Genomic DNA, 26,684 nt, shown 5'->3' with positions numbered 1-26,684 from the left:
TGAAAGTGAAAGCCACAGAAACTGCTCATATTAACAGCACACTCATTAAATGTCCTTACTTTTTTTTTTAAAGGCTTTTTATGCAAACAACAAAAAGCCCTTTTATTTCACCAGAGTGCTGTAATGTGCAAAAACAAAGTCAGCCTGCCATATAAAACATTGTAGGAGGATCGCGGTGATGTAATGGAGGATAAAATACTATTAAGTATAAAATAAGCTCGCCAAAAAGCCCGCGCTGAGTACCACAAAGTAGGCTAAGCCGTCAGAGGAATATTAACATTTTGTATTAACTGCCTCCAGATGACCATGCAGTGAAAGCAAAAAATATTAGAGGACATCATAATATTAAATGTGAAAATACCCACTGTTTAGTGCAGATATATTTTCTTTCATATTTCCCGGTGATGTGATCAAACACTGGCATTTTCCTTTTTCTTTCTTTTTTTTTTAAGGTCGTTGTCACATGACCAACTAGCCAACACATGGCCTGTGTGAGGCTGACACGCCCCCTAAAGTCAACGGGAGACTATATGGGTGACTGGGTTGGAGTTAAAAGTGAATCTTTCAGATATCTAGATTAGGAGTGCTCCCTCTTGAGAAACACGCTGTAATCATGTGTATCGGTGGAATCTTTGGACTGCCACAAGTGGAGCCGTGAATCCAAAGTCCAAGTTTAGGTTTGATTAAAACTTTTCTAAATATTGATCAGTCACTGTGTTGGATGTTTATGTCATATGCATCTATCGCTGTTGGAGCCTAAAGATGATCTGCTGGGATAAAATCTGGTGTTAGCCCATTTAGGATTAATCTAATTTAAAAGCACATGCATGCTGACCGTACACCTGCACCTGACACATTCCTTAAAAGTCATGTCCATAACTAACAGATTATTATCACTGTTATCAGTCAACAGTGATATTGCAACATTAGCAGCATAGGTTCAGAGGCCCAACCAGAAGAAAATCCAAGCCTTTAATGTGCAGTAGACAGGACATGAAACAAAAGAATCAAATTTTTCTATGTTTAAACGGCATGGTGCTGAGCCTGGACTGGCCAGTACAGTAGCAGATGACAGAAACTTCTCCACTGCACAGGATATATAAAGTCAGTGAAATAGAGATGGACCCAGTGGGACTTTAGCTCTTTATATGATTAAGGATCAGAGCAGTTGAGTGGTGGTTAGTGTTATGAGAAGTGGTGTGGCAGTATATCTACAGTACTTCAAATGTCTGCTTTGTGTTTTGTATTCATGTTGTTGTTTTTTTCGTGGATGCTGATGGAGAAAACCGCCACTTGAGAAAGTCAGATTTTTAAAAATTGCTCCCCTTATTCAAATTTTTCAAAATAAAGTATAAGATTTTGCATTAAATCTTTGATTGACAGGAGCAAATATGCAAGAGGAGGAGAGCAAGGTCTGTGCTGTGGTTTATTTCTGAATGTCTCATTTTTAATATCAGTTTGTCAAAAAAAACTAACTTGATCAGTCTGAATCTAAGCCTCACTCTTTCCTTATTTGATCCTATATGCCAAACTATTTCACTGTTGCTATACCAGTTCATTATTCCTCATTATTTTACAATAGAAATCTCTCAGTGCTGCATAGGGCACAATCACTTGACTTTCCTGAACCATGCAGGAAATGCTGAGCTTTCAGGGCAGAGCCTTATCACCAGGCAGGCATGTAGAAATGATCTCAGTAAATCAGTGAGCAAGAACAACATTTAGGAGAGAAACACATTCATGACATTTACAGTAGCAGGAAAATCAGCATCAGCTCATGAGAAGACTTATAGGGAAGTCTGCTTTATGTAATTTACAAGTGAAGTGGCTGTGAAGCTGCATGAGACGATTCCTAGAAATAACACCAGCTAAAGAGACTGACATGTAATCCTGATGATCACCACACCAAAGACAAAAAGGACAAAATCAAATTAAATCACTGTATGTAAAAGTACAAAGATTAAATAACTGCAGTATCTTATTAAATCCCATTAACGTTTGCTGTGTTTATCTCTGACATAAGTTACTTGTGTCACAAAGTATTGGGTGGGTGGAGTTGTTATCAGCAGCTGTACACGGTCTGGTCAAAGTGCATATTGCTGATCTGCGGGGAAGCAACGAATCTGCATCCATTCAAATTAACTTTGGAATTAACTCTACTAAGGTAAAATACAACATTTTATGGAACTTTGCAGCATAAAAATTGCTTTTGGTTAGGGTTAGGTCTTGTTTTACGGCATTACTAGGCTGGGCTGCTAATAGTTTAACTTTTAAGCAGGTTAAAAAAAAATCTAGCATGTAAGTTTGCCTGTGAGCTTGTTCATAAGCGAGTCATTTGATCAGGCTCCTGCATGTCTGCCAAGGTTTCAAGCCTCTTTCTTCCCTAAATGAAGTTTAAGAGTACATGCTTATGTGCTGGTCATCAATGAAATCGGTTGTCTGTCATAAAGTCATCTATTTAAAATTTTATGATCTTGGATAAAGCCACTTTTGTCGTTTCAAAGGCCATACGCTATACTATTCATTACAGTCGTGACCTTTACTAAATGAGAGTCCGCATTAAAATGTTATTGATAGCTGAAAAATGATGGTTTGGCCTCCAGGTTGCAAGAATGACTCGAGAAAAAACTCAGCTGAAGGAGTTTTTAGAGTCAATAAGTGTTCTGCAGTGGGTGCTAAGCTTTCTCCTCTTGGGTAAGAAGTTGCCATACTATCCTTTTTTAATGATTTCCTAACAAACATCAGTGTATTAATTGCATTATTAATTAACTCATAAAATAAATCTCTTGCTCCTTCCCAACTCCAATGCTGGTCGACATGGCATGAAAAACATCCATCTCCAGGAGTGGCTTGTATCATACTGATGGTGTATCTTATGTTTACCTCTCTGTGGCCGCTGTCTGCTCTCTACTTTGTATGGTTGGTGATGGACTGGCATAAACCCGAAAGAGGTAAAGAAATTCAAGTATGCATGAAAATAATGACGATACAAAAAACAAAATATGCAGTTTATACACTAATAAAAGGCCTACCTTTTAAAGTGTGTAACAGCACACTCAAAAATTATGATTTACAGTATATGCATGTATACTGGCTACATTAAATGGGTTTGCTGCTTAAAAATAGCTTTATTTTAGTTTTACCATTGTTTTTATAACTCTTAGTATTTAGTATAGTTTTTGCATACCAGTGATCACATCAGGATACTCTTTAGCTTTGCTAACGTGCACTGTGAAACTGGGACACTCAGTGTTTCTAAGGTTTTCAATGTCTCCATCAGGGGGCAGAAGAACGATGTCTGTGAGAAAGTGGAAGGTATGGGAGCACATGAGAGACTACTTTCCCGTTAAAGTAAGTTTTGGGTAAATATCTTTAGATCTGTTTATTTGCTTCTAACACACAGATGCTTACTGTGTACAGGACAGCTAATATTTTCAAAAATCTCAAACCCTATGAAATGTCCAACTGAATTCCATGTTGGGATGTTTTTGGGGTACGGAAAGATACATTTTTACTCCAGTGCACACTTGAAGCACTGGAAACCTAAAATCCTGTTATTAGTCTTTACAAAGAGCATATTATATTTGAGGCCCTCACGCAGGGCACGCAGTCAAAAGCCTGCAAGAACAAGTGTCTAATCTTTGCCTCAGTCAGATGAGTGAAAATGGGCATGGCTGTTTAACAGCAGCAACATCCGTGATCACCAACATTAACCCTCTTGTGTCAATGTTCTTTCTTAGCTGGTCAAGACAGCAGAGCTGAATCCAAACAAAAACTACATCCTAGGTTCTCACCCACATGGCATCATGTGTACTGGAGCCTTTACCTGCTTCAGCACGGAGAGCTGTGGCTTTGCTGAGGCATTTCCCGGCGTGCGAGCCAGCCTGGCGATGCTGGCGGGCCTGTTCAGGATACCATTCTTTAGGGAGTACATCATGAGCGCAGGTATTTATCGCATGTTTTAGCAAGGGGACTAAACTACTCCGTTTCTTAGTCCGAGAAGCATTTTGCATTAGGCCGAAACAGCAGTTTATTGATCATACTACAGTATACAGTTCATGTTCTGCAGAAAAAAGTGATTTTACTTTGTGGAATGCAAATGGAAGAAAGAATACCTACATGTTACTGATGCTAACTGAATTTGAAAGCCTGTTGACAGTGTAGACCTGCATGTTACAGCTTAACAAAAAAGTCCCTGTTATGCTCCTGACCTGAACTACTTCTGTTCTTACTCTGTCTGATAAGGACTTTACCCAGTCAGCAAACCAAGCCTGGTCCACCTCCTTTCAAAAAGCGGCAAAGGGAATGCAGTGGTAATTGTGATAGGGGGCGCTGCCGAGTCTCTGGCATCCTCTCACGGACTCAACACAGTGGTCATGAAGGAAAGAAAGGGATTTGTCAGACTGGCCCTTGAGTTGGGGTGAGAATTATACACTAAGAAAGAAAATATACAAATATGTAAAACACTGAAACCTGAACTCTGACCTTCCACAGTGTTGATCTGGTGCCCGTTTATTCATTCGGGGAGAATGAGCTCTACCAGCAGGTGATTTTCGCAGAGGGCAGTCTGTGTCGCAGGTTACAGGACTTGTTTAAAAAAATCATGGGCTTTGCACCGTGTCTCTTTGTCGGTGAGCGCTTTGTTCTCATGCCCTACAGGACTCCAATCACGACTGTTGGTGGGTATTTTATTATTCTTTAAATAGCCAATACCACTTTTATGTACTGAGCCCATTTTATTCTCACACTGTACTCTTTTCAGTGGGAAGTCCAATCTCAGTGCCAAAGCGTGTCACGCCCACAGACGAGGAAGTCGACCATTATCACAGACTTTACATGCAGGCCCTTTCCAAATTATTCCACGAACACAAGGTCAGCTGCGGACTTTCAGAAAATCACGAGCTTCGGATAATTTAGATATTTTGACATAAACTGTTTGCACCAAATACGACTTGGAGTCACTATGGATCTGACGTGATGGACCTATATTAACATTGAAGGTTTCCTGTGATCATCAGTCTATAAAAATGTGCCTGTATTTAAAACTGCTCATCACATGTTTTAAATAATTATGACGTGAAGCCTTTATGTGGCACTGCTGTTTGTATGGAAAACACTGGAGGATTATTAGTTTAATCATGTTTGGCAATAATTTTAACAACATATTGAAAAAAATATTCTCACGTGTTTCTGAAAGCTGTACATATTTGGAATGATTCAATTATTATCTCATAACATGACATACTTTTCCTTTTTTGTTTGCATTATTAAAACAATCCCACTAGTTTTCATGAACAAAAGAAAAAAATCTTACTGGATATTGTGTTGTTTTGAGCTGTACCCCCCCCCCAAAAAAAGCTGTGTATTATTTAAGATCCACTAAAAAATTATGATGCGCTTTGTCACAGATTACTTCTTTTTATATCAGATCGACTTCACAAGTAATTTAATACTTATTACTGTAATTTGATCACAACTTTATTAATGAATCTGTTTACAGCAGTTCTGGTTGCACAATAATTACAAAACAAGCCTTTTAAGAAAAGAAATAATCTCATTACTCCAAAAAGCAGGCAGAACACAACACTGGTAAAGAGCAAAAAATGTGAACCTTCTAAAAGAAGTCCATATCATCTGGTGCATCCAGGTCACGGTACTCAATGATGTTGCGTGGGTCACCTCGTGACATTCTGCAATGGATGGCAATGCAAACAGAAAAACAGTAGAAACGATCTTTTAAAGGGAGTTTCAAACTTCCACATTAGCAGAAAAAAGAAAATGTTTGTAGCAAAATAAAGACACGTACAGCGGTCTCACCTGATGTTGCGCGGCTTACCCAGGTATTCACCTTGTCCGCGGAAGTTGTCATAGTTGCCTCTGCCTCCACCATATTGGTTGGGTGGATAAGGAGGCCCACCAGCTTCAAAAAATGATTTTAATTTGAAAAAAGAAAAAGTGTTGCGACTTGACTGGAAAGCACATTCTCATTTTTAGTATAAAAGGGTAAATTCAGAACATACCACCGTAGCCCATCAGAGGAGGACGAGGCTGTGCAAAGCCCATTGGACCCTGAGGACCTTGGGGAGGAAACGGCATACTGGGACTGAGCAAACCTGCGAGATGAAACGGGCCCAGTGTATCTTTTTCTTACTATTCTGTTTATCTCTGTTGAAGAATATTTGTAGTTCTGGGTTTACTAGACAAAAATCTCAAACCGACCTTGGCTTGGGCCTGGAAGAGGAGGAAGTTTCATCTCTGGCAGGGATGGCCTCTTGGCATCCATCAGGAAATTGTTGAAGAAACTAACCTCCTTTTTCACTTCTTCAATTTTATCCCCATGTTTGTTGAGGATGTGCTTCCGTACAAACTCTGGACCCTTGAATTTGATTTGAAATAAAAAAAATAAAAAATATATACAGAAATAATTCTTGATTATTATTTTTTTTAAATTACAACAGAACTTCTAACAAAAACTACTGGTATATCTCCTTTGTGTTTAATAAAATGCATTGACTGTGGTCATGCTGTACAGTCCTGAATACTATTCATTCCAAGTTCCAACCTTAAATTTCTTTCCACTTAGAGGGCAGAGCCATTTATCTTTTCCCAGTTCTTGTGTGTTGGCAGACACAAACTTCTCCACTTCTTCTTCAGGGTCCTTGCGGCCCATCTTCACCCCCTCTTCTTCAGACAAGACTTCTTTTAAACTAAACAAGGGGGCCAACTTCTCCTCCATCATTTTCTCCCACTGTTGCACTGTTGAATGAGGGGATGTCATCTTATTAAATTCTGAATCAACACTAAAACTTTAAAATCCTCACTTAAACTTTTTTTTGCAATCTGCATTGCCTACATTTGGCACTGTTTATGATAGGTGGCAAAATAGTCTAAGCACAGCAAATGTTTAGCTAGCAAACACAACAGTTAAAATTCACGTCAACTTCAGGATGTTGGAAGATTCATTTTCACTACAGCTGAGTCAACATTTACGTTTTCATCCCAGAGGTCTCTTTTGTGTCACGTAACATGAAAAGGGAAGAACACTGACCTTCTCCATGTGTGATGCGGTTGGGAGGAATGGGTCCACGTACATGAATCATGCCGCATCGGTTGGGCATTTCATCCTCACTGGGGTATTCACAGGTGTTGTAGTAGTCAACTGAGTGCACAACACGGAGGTACAAGACCAAACGATCCAAAACCTGAAACAACACATGGTAAAATTGACAGGCCTAGCACAGTGAAGATACAAATGGAGAAACCCACTTTTAAAAGAGAAGATCAGATGGATATTATATCTTAAACTGTTCTAAGTGTGGTAAAGGAATGACCTTGACAAGTTTGTCATCCCTCTCAACAGTCATCTCTGCAGGGTTTCCTTCCTTGATGCCCTCCTCAGAATCCATTCCACTCCCGGAGCCCAGAAGCTCCTCCTCCTCAGCACTGACCTCCTCTATCAGGTAATCGGTAATATTCTTCAGGATGGGGTTCTGCGCTGGCAACTGTGGAAATAAAAAAAACCCACAAATGATGATGATGGTCAAATAACTTGAGAAAAATCGGTTAAATTGCATGGGTACAGGTACTATACCTCACTGCTCTGCCCTTCTTCCTGGGACTTGTTGCTCCAAAGTTCCCCTTTCTCATCTAAGGCATGAATGAGCTTGGCAGCCAGCTTGATGTCATTGCGGAGAATCTGCTTGTGCTGAGTAATGCCATTAACATTACGCACCCTCCGAGCCAGATCCCTGTTCACCCCCGGTGCCAGTTCACAGTCTCGCAGCTGTGAAGGGTAAAAACAGACTGGTAAAGGCCTCAGCTGAAATTTGAACGATCTCTGCATCTCTAAAGCCACCTGCAACACAAAGTTATAGCAGTGCCAACACTTATGACTGGTGCACTTACCCGAATGTTCTGAAGGTTCCAACAGACTTCTTTGATGTTGACGCTACGGTCAAATGTCACCCAGCAACGTCTGAAAAACCTGAGACGGTGCAGGTTTCATGTCAAAGTAATGAATGACTACACTAATCCAACCATTTACACTTTAGTGTAGCAAATAATGCCAAGTTTTCATTTTTCATACCTGCGCTCTGGATGGGGATCAGACAAGCAAACACGCAGAAACCCAGGGTAACGTCGACACAGCTGAGAAGAAAAAGAAACCACGCTCAGTTTAAACCAGGACACGTATCTGTTTAGTGCACTTAAAGATCTGGATCTGATAGGTATGCTTCTTTTATACAACTCACAGCAATAATCTCAGCCTTGGAGATGGTGGGAGCGATGCTTCTCATGAACAGAGAGCAAGTCCTGTGGAGAGGCCGTGGTCTAGGAGAGTCGTCTTTGGGCTTTTTCTCTTCCTTCTTGTCCTCCTCGGAGTTCTCCTTGGGTTTCTCCTCTGGATCATTAGACAGGAAAGGGAGATTTATTTGATGAGTGCTAAATTACAGAAAGATACATATTATACTCCTGAAAATGTATAACCAGACACTACAGGCATGATTTCTCACCTTCACCTTCCTCTTCCTCCTCATCCTTGTCTTCCTCTTCCTTCTTCACTGGTTTGTCAGAGCAGTTAGAGTTGGAGTCTGAATCTGAGTCCGAGTCACTCTCTGAGGCGCTGGCTTCATCATCGCTGTCCCCGCTGCGCTTCCTCTTTCTTCTTGGCTAAACAATCAAATTGAAAAACAATCAGGCCAGTTCAATTTATTTCTTTCTCTTGGTAAGAACTAATTCAGTATCAGAAGGAACACTTACTTTCTTAGGTTCAGGAATTTCTTTTGCTGGTTCTTTCTCTGCCTCCTCTTTCATATCCTCTCCTTCTGCTGTGGCAGCTTTCTCTGTGCTGGCTGAGTCACTACCCTCCTGTGCCACAGTTCATTGTCATCAACAGAGCCTCATGAAATGTCTACCGCCTGTCTAACAGAGCACACATACCTTCTCATTTCTGTCTTTCTCCACTGGTTTGCAGTCACTACCCAAAGCTTTGAGGTCTTCTCTCTTGGAAACTTCAGTGCCCCTGGAAATAGATGCTGACTTCTCTCTGTCTTCTTCCTCTTCAGATGGCAGATCCAAGATGCGAAGATCATGGTCTGTGCCCCCTTCCATTTTTATCACAGCTGAAATGCAGAAAGAACGTTATGGTTCAGCCATAGAAGTACTCTTCTAAGTACCATCCATGCAATTAGGTCAGATCATTTTTGCTTTTATTGTAAAAGCAGACTTAATTGTAGACACAAATGAAAACTCCACAGGTTAACAATGCTCTTTAAGTTGTTTGAGACCTCACCTGCATCCAAAACTTTGATGATGGCTGGGGTCTGTTCAATGTCCAGGGAGACATTATCAAACCAGCCGTTCTCCATTAGGAAAATGAACACATTCAGGCGGTTGTGCAGAGCCCTCTGGGCCTCTGCCTTAAGTCGTCTGGCCTCATCAGGGTGGTACTTGGATCGGAACCTGTGTCCAGAGTTGGGCGTCCACAACAGATTGGGGAGAGAATGATGGGGGTTGGGATGAGCGGGAAGCAAAAGTTAGAGAACAAATAAATATTACAAGCCTACGTTACATCTGTGTATTTTACACTTTTTTTCTTAAGTTTCTTCTAATCACATTTTTAACAGAACATTTATTCTGAATAGGGTTTTTTTTATGTTAAACAACTCCAATTCAATAAGCAATCTAGCATATGACAAAACTTTAATTTGTCTTCAGTATATCCTAGTTATTATAATTTTCTGTAATTCTATGTTTTGACTGTGGTCTTCATAGCCAATTACTCAACAATGTTAGAAGATTTGAGATTAACTCACCAAAAAAGAAAGAAAAAAAAGGCAGGAAAAAAACAACAGAGATGATCAAATTAAACATTTACATATTCAAAATGTCACATTAAAAATGTTAGCATTAAGTGGACTACAGTTACCTTTTGTTCTGCCAGTTTAATAACAAATAAATACAGAGAGCGGGGTCTCTTCTGTGAAAGTGCGCTCCACTTCACCCCAATGGTGTGTCTGTATGCACACAAATTCGGTTTTGGGATTTGATCCGAATATAAAAAGAAAATTGTGTCGAAAAAGGATAAAACAAGAAAAAAAAAAAATTCCGTGTGCGGACGACTACATGGCTGTCTATCTAAAATCCCTGTTACTGTGTGTCTAAGAGCAACTGCATTGTGCGCAGTGCATGCCCTGTCTGTCTAAGACCGATTCTTGCGGATGAGCTCCACTTTTTCTCATCTTGAAAAAAATCGTCGTCAACGTAGTAGTTGAAATGAAGGGAAGAAAATGGGTTATGACAAAACAGAATAATTTTGCATGATACCTGTGAAACAAGTGTCAAAGCATTAACAGACAGCACACAATTACGAATCTTGTGTTACTCCAAATAAGACAATCAACCCAAGGAACAAAGACGTTTTGGTCAAAGCACCAAATGATGACTTTAAACAATTTCGTTACATGAGAGTGACAATAAACAATTAACACACATTACTTCCTAGATTTTTTTTTCTATACCCAATGTTTGACTAGTGATAATATTTGTATTCCTGCCTAAGGAGCTATGGATATTTATGGATAAAAAAAAATTAAACTCCTAAAATACATTTATAACAAATATAAACTAATGTTGAAATTGGGTTGATTTTCTTATTTTGTCAACAAGTACTATAGCAACAGTCATTAGTTATAAATTAACTGTGTGTGCCTGGTCCTCGTACTGGGTGAAACTGTCATACCAAACGCCTTTCCACTGCTTTTAATTTGTGTGCATTAACAGCACCAGAGTTTAACAAGAACATAACGGAGATGGCATATACATGCACCTTGTTTTAATGTACCAATTTCATTAGCCATCAATTACAAATAAAAACATCATCTGAATTTTTGAATAGAATTCTAAGATAAACCCACCAAAAGGACCAGGCTCAGCCTATTATATTTGCCTTTAAATAGCAATTAAACCTAAAATGATGAAAAGGCCAATAAAGAAATAAAGAGCCAATTATATTTGGTGAGGACAACAAAAAATAACAGCTTAAGTAATGCTAATGGATCTGTCGATGCAATAATTATATTATGACTATAATAAAAAAATTATATTCTTGATAAGGGCTTATGTAGTAAAGGCATCTGAGATCGTACCACTCTTCATCTTTATGAGCCAAAAAGAAGTCCTGCATCTGCTGTCGCCGGAAGTCGATCTTGTACTCATTGTAGCGTTTGACGGCCTCAGTCTCATCCACAGAATCATCTAAGGACAGCAGAAACTCCTTAAAGCTCTTCATTATTGGAGGAGGAGGACCTAAGTCCAAGTCGTGGATGTTACCAAGCCTAATGAAAGAAAGATATGTTGGATGGAGCTTTGACTAGCCAAGAAGCTAGTTGGCAAAAAGACATATCTGAGGTAACAACATTAAAAATATCTTTAAAGATATGTAAAGTAACATTTAACTTCAAAACTGAACTTAAATTAATTACCTGGCCTGAATGGGGATGCCTTGATGAGGCTGCATGAGGTGCATGTCGGGATGGCCCCAATGTTGTGGTGGTCCATAGCTGGGCCCTCCTCCACCACCATAACCCAAGTCATACCCACCACGGTAGGGGTCTCCACCATGGTCATCCCTGCCAGGAACGGATAAGGGGCTTTAAGTAAAATAAAAGATGGTTACAGACATTGTGCAATAGTAACATTGCAAATCCTACCAGTCTCTTCTCATGCGTTTCTGCTGGGGACTCATGTCGTGTCTGGGTGGGGTAAATCTCTCCCTTCGACCTCTATCATAATCCCTGTACTCTCCACGACTTCGCCGCTCCCTGCCTCTATCCCACTCCCTGGACCAATGATCACAATCAGAGGAAGGAGAGAAAACATGAGGAAAGAAAAAAAAGGTAAGAAACACACAAGTCTATCTTTAATATCCACTTTACTCAGTGTAAGAGCAGCAAAGAGCTACAATTTATTAGCATTTAGCTGTTCATCTGAATATGATTTGGCTGTATCAGGTTTCACTGAATCTGGCGTGTGCCCAATAGCATCTCTCTTTTTAACCTGTCATTCCAGTCATCTCTGCGCCGGTCCTCTCTCTCTCTTGAACGGTCATAGTCACTTCTCTCCCGTCTGAATTTGTCCCTTCTCCTGCGATCATGGTCATCATCACTGTCTCCCATCTGCACGAAGAAAGAAAATCCAGATCACGTGTAGTATCCATTGATTATTATTAAGATGGCTACAAGCAGAATCGTTTTAAGGAAGGTTTTACTTTTTATATTAAGACCTGATAAGTGCAAAGCGAAAGTTTATGATTTACATCTCAAAAGAAGAAACTGCTCTGATGTAACACAACTCAAAACACATGTGCATCTTCCTTTTAAGTGACAAGTCAGTAAACCATGTCAGCAAAATGCCCCCCATGAAGATTGTTCTCGTTGAATATTGTTCTCATTATAAGCCAGGGAAACAGTTTCCTTTATTTTGTCTTCAGTATGTGGGGTTGCCACATGGAGACCGGGACGGTGCTTATAACAAGTGACTATTAATATTTGACCTTCTAATTCAAAAGGATTTTGGTGACGGCAGTCATTCAAACAAGGGGGACCGTGAACAAGGAAATGCAGATAGTCTGTCACAGACGACGTGCGTAACTTGCCGTAAAGTAATTCTTTTGTCTTGCATAATAGCGATCATTGATATCATCAGACTGGGATTTACAAAATTTACAAAAAACAAAACAAAACAAACAAAAAGAAAGATCAAAATTAGTAGCTATCCGGAGATACAGGTTTGAGTCTTTCAGTCGAAACAAAACCTGTAAATTCGTGTTTTAGGGCGAGTTAGGACCCTCGATAATGCAGCCATGTATCGTTAGCCACTACGCTAGCTGTGTGTTAGCTGAAAATAAAATGAAAGAAATAAAATTAAATGAAATAAACTGAATTACAGTCTCATTCTACAGACCTGTCTTATTCTAAATAACAGACCAACTGATATAACTGAGGAAAAGTTAATAATTACGATAATACCTTAACAATTACTCGTTGGTATGGTGATCTCGTTCGTCTCCCTCTTTCTCCGTAGCCTTCACGTCTTCTTATTCTTCGCTTGGAAATTGGTGAACAACTAAACATGGAATTAGCGCCACCACCTGGTTTGGAGTGTAAGCCACAATTTATCACCTCCGCCTAGGTAGCGTTTACGTGCGTGTCATTCTTTTTGGTTGTAAACACAACAACTCGAAACGTTTTGAATGACTTTTGATCGAACTTTTTAGGAGTGTATACTGGGGTCACATGACCAAACCATTCAAATCTGGCTTACATCCTCCAAGGTCTTCAAGGTCAAATTAATGATTTATTGGTCAAAAATAGACAAAAATCCTTATCACTTAGAAACTATGATTATTAAAAGTGCAGTGTGTGTTGTCAACATATAGAAAGATTTAAAATATCATGTCACATTTGACCTTATCTTCAAGGTCAATAGATTGATCTGAAGGTCAACGGGATAATAATGCTATATAGAGTTATTTAAAAATATGTTTCTTACTGCTATTCTTTCTACTGACCACATATAGGCATAAAGGGAATGATATATGGGGATTCTAAATATTACATTACTTTGGATTTTCTTTAAGGTCAAATAAAGTCAAACATTCATAAAATGTCTTTTATACTGCATTTGTTTGTACTGGTAACATTTAGGAAATGCTACTGGTATATGAGGATTTTAAACATCACATTATAGTTTGCATCACATTTTATATTTGAGCTCACTATTACGTTCCGTATCTGTCTTTCTTTCAAGTTGACCCTAAAATGTGTTATATCTTTAAAGAAAGTAATGTAAAAAGCTATTTAATAAGTTCAAGTTATTCATTTCCAGTTATTTACCTATTATTATACCTATTATCTATTACCTTTCCTAGATAATTTTTATGACCAGAGAGTGAACTGACTTGGTGGAGGTTTGCACCCCAGAACGCTTAGTTTTCCATCTTTCACACCGTTTAGAAAATCTTCTGTTTTGATAGTATGTTTACACATAATTTAAAGGGAAAGATTATTTCAGCCCACACCAGCCATGGTTTTCATAGACCCAAACCAAAAATACATATACAAGAGGAATAATCAAGAAAGGGAGATAAAAGTGAAAACCCAACACTGCAAATGCATTGGAAAATATGGATAATAAATGGAACGTAGGTCTTAAACATGTATATTTATCCCCTCACCTTTTTCAGATCAGAATTTTCATTCTCATTCTCTACGTATAACACACAAATTATAACACATCAGTACTTCTTCAATATTTTTTATAGTTTTCCCTCTCTATTCACTTCAGTTCAATTCAATTTAATGGATAGATATAAATATATCCCCTTAAATATAGGGGAGAAAGACCAGACAAAAGACACACAGTGGAAGAGAGCCAGAGATGAACAATAACAGCGAGTGAAAAGAAGTGAGTGAGGAAGAAACGCTCGGTGCATTACAGGAAGCCCCCAGCAGCCTAGACCTATTGCGGCATACTAAAGGGAGGATTCATGTCCACCTGATCCAGCCCTTTTTCTTTTATCAAAAAGGAAAGTTTTAAGCCTAATCTTAAAAGTAGAGAAATTGTCTTTGAAACCATGCAACCTGAAGGCAATGCCCCCCGCTTTAGTGGTCTTCTATGGCCTTTCAGGTCTCTTTGGTGTTGCTGAGCTGACCAGAACTTCATCAGAATTCACCAGAATGTTGGTTTTGCAAAACAAGCTTTTGCTGTGTCTTCACCTGCATCAACCTCTTGAAAAGCTACCAAATGCCAAACACTTGGAAACAAGTGTTTATATTTAATCTGACAAATTTGCCACGACGTAATAAGGGAACAGGTCCAACTTGGCCATAAAACTGCTTTTAGAGAATTGTCCACTTGCCTTTGAGCTCTGGAAACAGGAGACTGTGTATGAAGAAAACGACTGGATACTATTAGAAGAAATAAATTAAATCCAATACATTTTGCTGGATTTGCTGTCTTTAGGGTTCTATAACTCTTATCCAAGATGAGTCCATTGAAAAATGTATACAAGACATAATGTATGACTGTAAAATTGCTGTGGGATTACCTTATTTTCTATTGAACACTCATCAATACCATGTTCCTTGAAGTGTTTCTATAATTTAAAATTAATTGTTGAATCATATATCATCTACATTATTAATGTGCTTATTCCAGACATAAGCCGTACCCTACCTTTCAGTTTTATGGTTACTCATTAAGACTTGATTCATTAGGGCTTTATGCATACGATGAATTCAAGCCATTTAATCCTTGTTAATTTCAGTATTTCATGTCCCTTTAATGATGTCACCTGCTGTGTTAAAGAAAAGCCAATTTACATTTGAGCTGAATAAATCTTTTTATACCCCGGATACATGATAGCCATGCATAGGTTAGCATCATCACATTTAGAGTTCTCCTCTAAACCAGAAGAACCTTTACAAGACTCTTCGTCAGCAAAAAAAAGCTTGGATTTGCTGCAAAGAATCTCGAAAACTCTTAAAAACTCTGAACTTTCTCTGGAAAAGATGCCATCAAGCTGCTCTTTGCTGAGATCATCTTTCCTGTTAGTCTTAACTTTAATTATGCTTCTGGATTCCAGAAAGATCTCCCAGGACGACAATGAGGTAAAGTACATTTTCTTGTGACTTTATTTGCTAACTTTCATCACAGAAATAAAAACCAGAGGTAATTTATTGACTGTACCAAGAGAACTTACACCCTAGTGTGATATGCATTTACTTTAATTTTCATTTCAGCAGAATTATTCCTTGGGCGAGTTTTAACTTCCCTCTAAAATAATTTAATCTGATATTATTTTACAAATTATGTTGATATGAAACAAACAAAGTGGTTTAAGGTTCAAAGGTTTTTTGAAATTATCAAAAAAATGCAAACAGCTTTTTTTTAACCTCAGATGAAAGTAAGTTATTAGATCTGGTTCTGGTTATATCCTAGATGCCCTGCACTCCTTCCATAAGCAGCTTTAATTAATTCTTTAATTGATAATATTATTATCAGTGTATTGTCAGGCAATGCTTTTATTATCCTAACAATAATCATAATAATATTGTAGAAATAAAAGAGAAAATAACAGTTTTTACTATTCACATGTTCACAGGCTTTTCTGGGGAGTCCTTATCACCTGCACATCATCTCCACTCCACTTGCTATCCTGGACTACATGAGGCACCAGTTAAGGTTCAAAGGACGAACAAAGAAAAGCACAAAGAAAGGATATATTTGGAGGTTCACTGTCTAGTGAAAGTAAAACGCAATAGTGTGAGATCAAAGGAGCTTGCAAAGAAAAGCGTCTGGACTTCTTTAAGTTGCTTGAAGACGTTTCACCTCTCATCCGAGAAGCTTCTTCAGTTCTAAGGTCAAATGGTGGAGAGTCCCAGATATAAACCTAGTGGGAGTGACCCCCCACAGAGGGACAAAAGGACCCCCTGATGATCCTCTAATCGCCTGAGCCAAGGTGGGAAACTGGGCGTGGGTCCCAATCAGCCAGAGTTTCGGGTGCGTTCATTGTGAAACCTGGCCCCACCTTATCATGCGAATTCCTGAGGTCAGATGGCCCAGGATGTGAGTGGGCGTTAAGGCGTCTGGGAAGGGATCTCTAGGTTTATATCTGGGACTCTCCACCATTTGACCTTAGAACTGAAGAAGCTTCTCGGATGAGAGGTGAAACGTCTTCAAGCAACTTAAAGAAGTCCAGACGCTTTTCTTTGCAAGCTCCTTTGACTACGATGACCTGGATGACTGAGAACCTTCACAGACAATAGTGTGAGATCTAATAAACTACTTCTTAAATGTCATCGTTTTCTGTAAGTTTTTTTTCTACATCTGTTCTATAACATCTCTGATCTGTTGTTAAAACTATTTGGACTTTTTCAGATCTTAAATTCAATAAACCCAAACCAGCCGCATAAAACTGAAACTCATCAGGCATTTCAGGCAATTTTATTTGAGGCAGTGTTTAGTCGAACCAGAATCATCTTTCCCAGTTGGAGCATAGACTTACAGCCATCATTTGTTGGATAATGACACACCTGTTTTATAGCCAGGTGAGGCCTGTTCCTTGTTATTTCGTGACAAACAAAACATATATAATATTTTAAATTGCTTCAAAGTGTTGAACTTGTATTTTAGCTTCTTTTTTTTTAGCATTATTTCCATAGTTTGAACAAAGAGATCGCAATATGTAACCAAGAAACAAAACAAAAAACATCTAAAGGAGATGAAATTCTAGTGAAATAATATAAATAAAATAATAGTAAAAAAACCTTTTGTTAGATTAAACGAGGATGATAGAAAGACAGAATTATGAGAAAGGAAGAAAGAAAGAGCTAATGAGCCACGGCTAACCACAACATCTGTCAAACATGATGGAGGCAGTGTTATGGCATGAGGTGCCAGAGGGACTATATAAATTGTGTGTGCTGATGATGGGACTGCTGATAGAAGGAGCAGGATGGACTGTGAAGTGTTCAGAGCTGTACCCTCTGCCCAGATTTAGCGAAATGCTGTAAAACTGATCAGACGATGCTACGCAGTGCAAATGGATAACAACACAAAGCAAACCACAAAAACAACAGTTTGCTAAAATGGGATATTCGCCAAAGGCCACATCAGTCACCCGACCTAAAGCCAATACAGCATGCTTATGCTTAACATTATGTTGCGTTGTCCAATTACGTTTGAGCCTCTGAAAACAGGGGACTGTGGGTGTTAATGAAGTAGTTTTGCAAAACCAGCAAAAAGTCTGCACTTGAATCACATCTTAACTGTTTAATCTGAAATGCATCGGGGTGGTTTTCAGTGTAATTATGCAAAAAACCCAGGGAAGTAACGTCAATTAAGGTTCTACTCCTCTCCATGCTCCAGTCAAAGAGCGCCTTTAAGAAATCAGCAGATGCATCTTCAGATGTAATTTGCACCAAGAAATGTCAGCTCTGCTGCTCTCTTGACTAAAGTTGCATCAGCTGACCATGAGCACAGACTCTGCAGGAGGACAAAAATGAGTAACTTTGGGAAAACATGGAGGAAAGGAAGCTGATTAATATTTACTATATAGGAAAAATATGTTTAATAATGCTGTTTTTTTCACTTAAATTCAACTTGGATCATTAGTAAAACATTATTTTTAATGATTAACTTTAAAAAACAAACAAACAGTGAGGTGGGGGTATATTTTCCCCCTTCTGGAGGACTAGAAGGAGACTGAGAACCAGAAGAGTAACTAACGAAAACGTCAGATGAGAACAGCTCAGCTGATAAAAGCATGGTTTAAATATTATTATAATACATTACTGACCTTACTATATTGCAAATATTTATAAAAGATAGCAGGTGTTCTAATAACAAAGTAACAAAGTCAAAACTTTTCAAGTGGCTTTATTAATAAAATGATCACATCAATAACCATTTGTAAGGAAGATCTACTTAAGTGTTCTCATTTAAACGAACAGTAACACAGTCCTACTTTAATATCATTAACCCTTCCACAAACAAGATCTTTATTGCAGCTTTTCACGGATAGTGTTTCAACATCTGAAAGATTCCCAATCCTGCTTTACACATGGAATTACACTTGACACTATACATTTATTATTTAAGTCTGATAACCTAGGCACAGTCTAAAAAACAAAGAACAAAGAATGAAAAAATGAGTGGGCATTATAATGTTTGAGTGTTTCGGTGAACAGTCTCTAAAACTGAGACATAAAGAGCAAAAAAAAAAAAAAAAGTACAGTACAAAAGATAGTTTAAGTATTTTGTAAAAAGGAGGAGTTTCTATATTTTACAATACAGACTATTGCAAACAAGTCCCAAAGAGATCTTAGAAGTGTCGAGTCTTTTAGTCAGTAATGAAGGAATGTATTGATATGACAGCCCTATTCATTCAGAAACAGATTTAAAAGGTTTCCAGCTGTACGTCTCTTTGAAAAACATCAAGGGCAAAGACCTCACCAAGTTCATCTCAGAAAGTGGAGAATCAAACCACAGCTGCTCGGCTTTCAGGTGCAAATCAAGCATGACTATGCGAGCTTACGTTATCGTTACAGGAGCCAAACATGTGGAAAGCAATTTATTTTTGATTATTTAAAAAAAATGGCCTGTATTTATATAGCGCTTTACTAGTCCCTAAGGACCCCAAAGCGCTTTACATATCCAGTCATCCACCCATTCACACACACATTCACACACTGGTGATGGCAGCTACATTGTAGCCACAGCCACCCTGGGGCGCACTGACAGAGACGAAGCTGCCGGACACTGGCGCCACCGGGCCCTCTGACCACCACCAGTAGGCAACGGGTGAAGTGTCTTGCCCAAGGACACAACGACCGAGACTGTCCAAGCCGGGGCTCGAACCGGCAACCTTCCGATTACAAGGCGAACTCCCAACTCTTGAGCCACAATCGCCCAAGAAAAACACACCGACAGATGTTCACACTGATGAATAAGAGCAGTCTTAAAGACAGCTCGATAAGAGCAGTGTGGGTGGAGAGTCAATCAATCTTGTTCAATTTCCAGACATTTAACACAGACATGTAGATGAAGGCCAGTAGAAGGCAATGCTCTGCTTTTCCTAAAACCACCACCTGTGTCCCAGTTTCTCACATTATTGTTCTACAATTTTTTCTTTTCTATTTTGTTGTATAAAAAATAAAAACAAAAAAAAAATGAAAGAAGAAAAAACTTAATTACATACATTTAAACAGATTCGAGGAAAAACGCTAAAACACTTTACAAGACCACAACCCCATTACCTTATTCTTATCGCCACCAACAATTTATTGGAGTGTAAACCTGAGTTTGATCAACAAACTGTATAAAGCTAAAAAATAGTTTCCTTAAACTGTCCACAACCGCAGAGTATTAACAATGTAAAAGCAGCAGTAACGTTACATATCTCCTATATTTTACTGTGACTTAATTCAATATTAACTTCTCATATTTCAGAAAACTTGGATGCAAAGTTAAAATGTGTGAAAACAGAACTGGGGGTATTACAATATAAAAAGAAGACAAATATTACCCCATTATCCTTGTTAGAAAAAAAATAAAAGACAGGAATGATTAATTTTAAGACAACATAAATCCTTCATACTCTATACTAATCCTAAACAGAACCTTGCACAAGGTAAGATCCCATCCCATTTTTGCACAACTTTGGCCACGAAGACGTCATCTATGGACATTTCACTCTTGCCTAAAAGGGAATCGGTAAGTGATCTGGACATTTTGTACTGCACTAGTGATCCAGTTACAGCGGACATCATGCTTGAAAGCTAATGGACTACAGTAAATGTGTGGATTTCAGTGGTTTATGCTCAACATTGCACTTGGTAAAACTGACCAACCGCAGGTTCTGCATTTGTTATGACACTTGAAAGAACTCCACTGGTTATTGGGTGACAGATTTTTAACAATCAGCACTAAATCAGTGAACTAACTAACTGTCAAGCTTGCCACAAATCTGAAAACAATTTAATTTTTTTTTTCCCAATAACAATACGTATGAGGATAGAAACTTTTTTTGTCCTTCTGGTCAAACTAAATAATCTCATTGTAGCTAATTTCTGGCCATCAGATCTCCTCTCAGTCCCTACCAATGAGCTGAGCTGTGTCATCGTCAGAGTGGTGCCTGCCCTCTCCTGTGTCATCACATTCTGAGTCTGTGTCCTCCACCGGTGAGTAGCAACCTTCATAACCTAGGATGGGTGAGTTGCAGTGTGCAGGGGAGGTGAGGCACTGGGCGGTAGTTGTGGTGGTGGTGGCTGAGTAGGCCCCTGGGCTTCCTGTGGGTGACCCCGGGTTGGAGGGTCGAAGCAGAGGAGTGCGCTCCGAGTCTGCGTCACCTTCTGGTCCTTCTTCCTCTCCACGTCCTCCAGTTTCTGTCTCAGACTCAGACTCGGACTGCTCAGGGTTGTTGCGGGTAACGCGCTGTTTGCACACTGGACACGTCTTCTTGGTCTGTGTGAGCCACGGGTCTACGCATTTGCAGTGATAGGCTGAAAATCAAAAACATTTTGAGGAACTTATGAAAAACCTACCAGAGGATGACGATTAAAATACTAAACAAGAGTTTTTAAAAGATAAAAAAATTCATATTTTAGAAAATAGGATGGGATTAGATGATTGAGCACTTAAAAAAAAAGTTCAGTGCCTCATCAACACAGAATATCAGATATTTACCATGTGAACAAGGCAAAACACGCAACTTGTCCCCTTCTTCATACTCATCCAGACATATTGCACACACATCATAGTCATCCCCTGAAAGAGACTGAATGTTACCAGCTCACATCATTAGACATAAACAGGCATGTAACTCTCAACGCACGTAAAAGTCTTCCCAAATGATTAAAAAAATAAAACGCAGCCTTCAAATTTACCGTCACTTCTTAATATTTAAAAAAATTATTTATTATAATAACAGCAAAAATGGTTACCTTTACTGAACTTGTGTATTGGAATGCGTTTCAGCTGTTCCTTGGACAAACGATTTTTTCTCAGCCTTTTTCTGTATTGTACACATCGTGTAATCTGAAATATGGAAAAAAAAAAAGCTCAGTTTTATCGATGGAAAAAAGATTTACAGTGGCGTCTCAACACTTCCCTTAACCCTCATGGCCTGCCTCCCTAAGAAATAACAAATAAATAAATGGGGGAGAACTGCTTAATGCTCATGTACTCATTATTACAAAAAGGGTCGTTTCTCTCCTCTGATGCGTTTGTGGCAGGCTCTATTCATGTGTGCTCTTCTTCATCTGCCCCTCACTTTGCCACACATTAAGCTAAGCTGAGCAGAGAGGCGAGACCGATAAAGTGAAGGTGACATTACGCAAGTGGAAAATAACCAGATTCATTTCTGTAAGTTTAATAAAAGCTGCCTAATAGACATCACTGGGTTTGTTCTTTGTGTTCATGTTTGACAACTATCATTAGATACTAAGAAGCTGGATTAGAATAAACACACAGAGATATGTTGAGCTACAGTTAGGTCACTCTTTTATAACACAAAAAGCCTCTACTACCTCTGGTCTACTTTCATCATGTGTTATTGTATAAACAACCCAGAAAAGATCAATTCATGCATATACTTACGAAAACAACAGACATCACAAGAATGATCAGGCACACTACTCCGGTGAAGGGAATAAGGTAGTAGGAAAGCGGAAAAGGAAAGTCTGGCTTGAGAATCACATACGCCCTACAAGTCAAGAAAAGAAAAAAGTAGAAATATGTTTGTTTCTGCAAACCTAATACATATAAACAGATCTGCCTACAGGTTATACATTTCCATATGTAAATTCTGTAGGCAAAGTGTCTGTACTGGAAACCTTCTGGTTTCCCTTTGCAATCTAAGGTCTGTGGACCAACAGTGTTTGAGGTTGCAGAGCAAAAGAGCGAAAACTTTGCAGAAATTCAATCTCAAAAGCATTTGACAATCACAGATGCAATTTGATTAACAGAATTCTCTTTCTTATTTACCTGCATTAGTCACGTGACATGATAACAGACAAAGATATAAGCTCGCTACAGTGGAAAGTCTGAAAACTGGCCTTTGCCTGAGAAGCTAAATCAGCAGCCAAGCCAAATGGTTTCCAGATTGGTACAAATCTAATGCTGACAATAAAAAGTTGGTTTAATCTACAGTTTATGTTTAATATTACTGGTATTGTTCTTCCTTACCCCTGTTCCGGAATTATGTAATTCCTAAGAATGTGCGAGGCATAGTAGCTGGCGAATACAGAGGGAATATTAATCTGTTCTGCAATAGTTTCTGAAAAAGAAAAAAAAATACAAAACAACAGGAATCAGACACACACAGTAGGACAGTACAATAGCAAATATTTATATTTGTAATATTTGTTTTCCCATGTTTATAATAGCACAAATAATTACCATTGCTGTAGTTCATATTGAGCAGAATTTCTGAATAAATGTTGTGAACGATTGCGGCATCGTATCCAGCTTGCTGTGCATTTAAAACCTGAAACAAGTTCCTTACATTAGAGCAGTGTGCTTCTCAGACAACAAATATTCAGTGTTAAACTCTGCTTACCTTTATATCAAAGTTACAGTCATAACGTTTGATGAGAACAACAAATTTGGTAGTTGTGGCATTAAAAGATGGGGGCAGTGGTGGGGGAGGGTCTATTGTTGTGCAAGCATTAGCTGGATGAGAGGCAACCAAAACTCCCTAAGATACAAAGAAAAAAAAAAAGCATCATTATAAAAGAAATCGACCTGCATTTTACCATCTGTACTCCTCCTTCAACACTCAGTTCTCACCATTATTCCATCCTTTGGAAGTGCAGATCCAAACAAAGCAATGCGGTCATCAAATGTTTTGGTAATATTGCTATAATGCTGTAAATACAATATACAAACACTATGAGAACAGGCAAAAGTTTCATAAGAGTCTGAGGCTCATCTTTCCAAACAAAGGTTACCAAATTATATGATTTAAAACTCCAATTCTACTTACAGCATATATATAGGCATCTGTAGGCAAGGGGAGCAGTATGCTGCAGAAAACCAGTATAAGCACACTCAGTCGAGTTCCCATGCACCGACAGCCAAGCTGCACCATCCTTGGTTACTTACAGTTGAACTAATCTATAAAAAAGAAGTAGTCATGTTGAACTAGAGATTTATGCTTCAGCAGGAAATCTACACCATAGCTACATTGTAACCACAATCCCTTCTGAAACCCAACAAAGTGACCTACCCCATCATCTGACGGGCACCTCCCTACAAATATTGTAGTTGGGTGTGCACAGCCTCCAGCTATTGTGATTGGCCTGTTCAGTACTGATGATTCCTCCTGTGCATTTCTGGCTACCTTTTCAACAGTTTTTATTTTATTTCAGAGAATAACAATCATGATCTAGATATGAGGACAAGTAGTTACAGCATTAATATAAGGACTGTGGCTCCCAACATCCTCTAGCAGATCATTACATGAAGGAACCTTTTAAATACAAGCGCACTCATGCTCACAGGTGTACACACGGGTGCTCACACACACAAACTACACCCTTTTTGGCTCCTACCTCAAAGCACACTGTGCGCTGTCGATCTTACGTGCTGCACAATAATGTTTAGTATTTACTGTGATATTCCCATAGATCATCGTGATGTTGTTTATTATGTTGCTCTTTTTTTTTCTTCTGCTTGTTTTCTCTTTTTTCTTTCTCAACAGGTGATCGATATATGTATTTTTTGTCTGCTTATTTTGTTTATTTTTTGCCCTTTGCCCTTTATCCCCGTCCCTCTTCCCCGCTGTTTTTCTTTCCCTCATTTTTTCTCCCCTTTCTTTTCCCCAGTCAAGTCTGTCCCGTATTTAGCAAGTGAAAATAAAATAAACAATAAAAGGTGAATCAAATAGACCAATACGGTAAGGCTGGGATGGTCCATTTGGTAAAGTAAATCCGTTGGGCATCTTTCTTCACCTTTAGACAATAATTCTCTCAAATGTCAGCAAATTCCACAAGGGAGATTGCTGACATTGTTGGGATGGGCGTGATAGAATGAGCAAAGTGGAAAAACTAGAGGAGCGAATATTTTTGCCCTGGAAAAAAAAACAAAAAGAAAAAAAAAAAACTGACCAGAACAAAGAATGGAGAAAGAGGAGGGGAAAAAAGTGCCAGAATTTTATTTGTTTCTACTGGATGGCACCGCACATAAAATGTGATAATTAACACATGACGCACCACGCACAAGCATAAAAGCTGGCAGCCATCATGTAGGTTACGTCGCAGGCTCTGCAAAGATTCACCACAGAAATCTATGTGATGCCTTATTATGCAAATTCAAATAGTTCAATCTAAGTAAATCTGTAACCTGATTCATCAACAAAGAATGAAGTAACCCACCATCACGCATTTACACGAACTAGATTGTTATGGAGTAGCAAGACAAGTACTTTTGGAGGTTATTGCCATGTTGTTGTCCTCATTTGACTTCTTTTAACCCAAGCTAATTGGCATTTTCACAAGCAAAGGAGCATGTTTACATAAAACACTTAAGTTCACTGACTGTTTGCAGTTTCCAGAGGTTTGCTTTGTTGACACTCCACTTTTTATCACTTTAACACAGATAAGTAATCTAACCAGTTGTTTGGAAGCTTTGTGATTTACCACTCACATGCAAATCAGAAGAACCACGGATCTGAAGTAGACTACATCTACATATTCTCCACATATCACCCACAAATAAACACCCTTTTACATGGAAAAGTATGAATACGCACAGTATACATTCAAGGCCCTTATACTGGTACAGATGAAAACAAGCCAGTTGACTCAAAGTGTACTCAACAATGCGGAATCTGAATGCACGTACATGTATACGCATACCTTCAAGAAAAAGAGATTTTAAACGACAACACGCTCGCTAGGATGAGGTAAAACAAGTGAGATTCTTTTTAGCAAGATAGTAACATTCCCCAAAGGCCACATATGGTTTGTGTCACTAGTTAGCCATTTAACCCATATAGAATAGAATAGAATAGAATAGAATGATCCTTTAATTGTCCCACAAGGGGAAATTTGGGTGTAACAGCAGCAAGAAAGACACATATACAAACAAACAGTACACAAGACACAGAAACATACACAATTTTTACATATTTACATCAATTATACTGTCTCCTGTCTTTCTAACAAAACAGGAATGTAGCAACTTTTTGTCGCTTTTGTTGTTTACAGGAAGTTAGCCTGGTATCTTTGCATAGGCTCTGTCGCAACAATAAAACTCATGACTTAACTATGCAGTTAGGTCAAAGGTCAAAGTAGACTGACTAGCTGAAATGCGATTAGCATACAGTTAAGGTCAGTTTCTCCTTAACTCTGACCAAAGCACAAGTAACATTATCTCATGTGTTTATAGTGTGGGAAGGACATACCTCAGTATTCCGCTAATAAGTGCAGTGGGAGGTTTGTGACCTCACCTGAGATTCTCACATATAACCGTGTTTTTTTAATATATAACACTTATTTTGCTTTTATACTCCCCAATTATCTCTAAAGAGTTAATATTTCCACGACAAAACGACAAACACAGCGAGAATTAACTAAACGTTAGTTGCCGTCTGGCTAGTATTAGCTGACGTTAGATAACAGCTACGATGTCTTCGTAACAGATACTCATATATCTATTGCGCAGCCCATTCACAACGTTTTATAGAGAACTAACAAAACAAAAACCGATGATACGTCGAATAAAGACAACATACACTTCCACCAAGTTGTGTTACCTTACAGCTGCTAGGTTTGTTTGTTATTGCTTCTTCTTCGGTGTCTTCCTCGCTCGTAGTCTAGGTTCTGTTGGTGGTTGGCAGACCAGCGTTCAGCTGCTGTACCGCCACCTATTGGACTGGAGTGTGAAACAGTAGACAGGAGTTTTGCAAGCTCTATTGAGTGTTTAAAACCTTTGGTTACAGTAAAATGAAAACAAAAATCAATTTCAAGTACAAATATAAGATTTCAACATAGAACGAGTGCATGAAACTAAATTCCTGAGTGTGATAATAAATGAAAAAAGTTGCTGGAAGTCAGAATCAGCTTTATTGGCCAAATATAGTAATCGGGCTAAGTTTTTATCTTTGCTCTCAGTGTAAA

General features: G+C 38.6%; 3 protein-coding genes across 8 annotated transcripts; 1 reads left to right on the top strand and 2 right to left on the bottom strand.

Moving 5' to 3' along the window:
- The first annotated feature begins 2,092 nt into the window (after window positions 1–2,092).
- mogat3b (monoacylglycerol O-acyltransferase 3b) lies at window positions 2,093–5,328 on the top strand. The gene is made up of 8 exons (XM_004563879.2): window positions 2,093–2,164; window positions 2,604–2,694; window positions 2,844–2,951; window positions 3,281–3,351; window positions 3,741–3,945; window positions 4,246–4,420; window positions 4,495–4,679; window positions 4,763–5,328. Exons 2-8 carry the CDS (start codon window positions 2,613–2,615, stop codon window positions 4,915–4,917), a joined length of 981 nt encoding a protein of 326 aa, XP_004563936.1. The 5' UTR covers window positions 2,093–2,164; window positions 2,604–2,612; the 3' UTR covers window positions 4,918–5,328.
- Window positions 5,329–5,429: 101 nt separating this feature from the next.
- On the bottom strand, window positions 5,430–13,161 carry srrt (serrate RNA effector molecule homolog (Arabidopsis)). 2 transcript variants are annotated; one of them, XM_012922677.4, is made up of 20 exons: window positions 13,029–13,161; window positions 12,058–12,176; window positions 11,712–11,840; window positions 11,484–11,630; window positions 11,148–11,336; window positions 9,293–9,462; window positions 8,941–9,122; window positions 8,761–8,868; window positions 8,514–8,670; window positions 8,253–8,401; window positions 8,087–8,148; window positions 7,906–7,984; window positions 7,592–7,783; window positions 7,332–7,502; window positions 7,049–7,202; window positions 6,563–6,756; window positions 6,220–6,376; window positions 6,021–6,113; window positions 5,807–5,920; window positions 5,430–5,690 (listed from the first exon to the last, which is right to left on the bottom strand). In XM_012922677.4, the coding sequence occupies exons 1-19, from the start codon at window positions 13,131–13,133 to the stop codon at window positions 5,814–5,816; spliced, it is 2,664 nt and encodes an 887-aa protein (XP_012778131.2). In that variant the 5' UTR covers window positions 13,134–13,161; the 3' UTR covers window positions 5,430–5,690; window positions 5,807–5,813. The 2 variants fall into 2 exon arrangements, with proteins under 2 accessions (XP_012778131.2, XP_012778130.2); XM_012922676.4 differs by having other exon boundaries at window positions 5,818–5,920.
- Window positions 13,162–18,425: 5,264 nt separating this feature from the next.
- rnf167 (ring finger protein 167) lies at window positions 18,426–26,398 on the bottom strand. Of its 5 annotated transcripts, none has more exons than XM_004563876.2 (10): window positions 26,321–26,398; window positions 23,549–23,679; window positions 23,353–23,430; window positions 23,123–23,260; window positions 22,963–23,050; window positions 22,750–22,840; window positions 22,162–22,267; window positions 21,507–21,600; window positions 21,250–21,330; window positions 18,426–21,065 (listed from the first exon to the last, which is right to left on the bottom strand). In XM_004563876.2, exons 2-10 carry the CDS (start codon window positions 23,651–23,653, stop codon window positions 20,653–20,655), a joined length of 1,194 nt encoding a protein of 397 aa, XP_004563933.1. In that variant the 5' UTR covers window positions 23,654–23,679; window positions 26,321–26,398; the 3' UTR covers window positions 18,426–20,652. The 5 variants fall into 5 exon arrangements, with proteins under 5 accessions (XP_004563933.1, XP_004563935.1, XP_004563934.1 ...); XM_004563878.2 differs by having other exon boundaries at window positions 26,326–26,391; XM_004563877.2 differs by having other exon boundaries at window positions 26,300–26,369.
- Window positions 26,399–26,684: the final 286 nt, after the last annotated feature.

This window comes from Maylandia zebra, linkage group LG10 (assembly GCF_041146795.1).
Source record: "Maylandia zebra isolate NMK-2024a linkage group LG10, Mzebra_GT3a, whole genome shotgun sequence".
Classification (NCBI taxonomy): Eukaryota; Metazoa; Chordata; class Actinopteri; order Cichliformes; family Cichlidae; genus Maylandia; species Maylandia zebra.
Note: the sequence above shows the minus strand (reverse complement) of the source record. Positions and strands in the feature narration are given on the sequence as shown.

Excerpts from the sequence above, each read along its gene's own strand:
- mogat3b (XM_004563879.2), top strand. The coding sequence starts at position 2,613 with ATGACTCGAGAAAAAACTCAGCTGAAGGAGTTTTTAGAGTCAATAAGT. Across the intron at positions 2,695-2,843 it reads GCTAAGCTTTCTCCTCTTGG|GAGTGGCTTGTATCATACTG; the intron begins GTAAGAAGTTGC and ends ATCCATCTCCAG. Across the intron at positions 4,680-4,762 it reads GACTCCAATCACGACTGTTG|TGGGAAGTCCAATCTCAGTG; the intron begins GTGGGTATTTTA and ends TACTCTTTTCAG.
- srrt (XM_012922676.4), bottom strand. The coding sequence starts at position 13,133 with ATGTTTAGTTGTTCACCAATTTCCAAGCGAAGAATAAGAAGACGTGAA. Across the intron at positions 11,841-12,057 it reads AGAGATGACTGGAATGACAG|GGAGTGGGATAGAGGCAGGG; the intron begins GTTAAAAAGAGA and ends TCATTGGTCCAG. Across the intron at positions 11,631-11,711 it reads AAACGCATGAGAAGAGACTG|GGATGACCATGGTGGAGACC; the intron begins GTAGGATTTGCA and ends CGTTCCTGGCAG.
- rnf167 (XM_004563876.2), bottom strand. The coding sequence starts at position 23,653 with ATGGTGCAGCTTGGCTGTCGGTGCATGGGAACTCGACTGAGTGTGCTT. Across the intron at positions 23,431-23,548 it reads CAGATGCCTATATATATGCT|CATTATAGCAATATTACCAA; the intron begins GTAAGTAGAATT and ends TTGTATTTACAG. Across the intron at positions 21,066-21,249 it reads TGTTTTGCCTTGTTCACATG|CCTATCACTGCAAATGCGTA; the intron begins GTAAATATCTGA and ends TTTGATTTTCAG.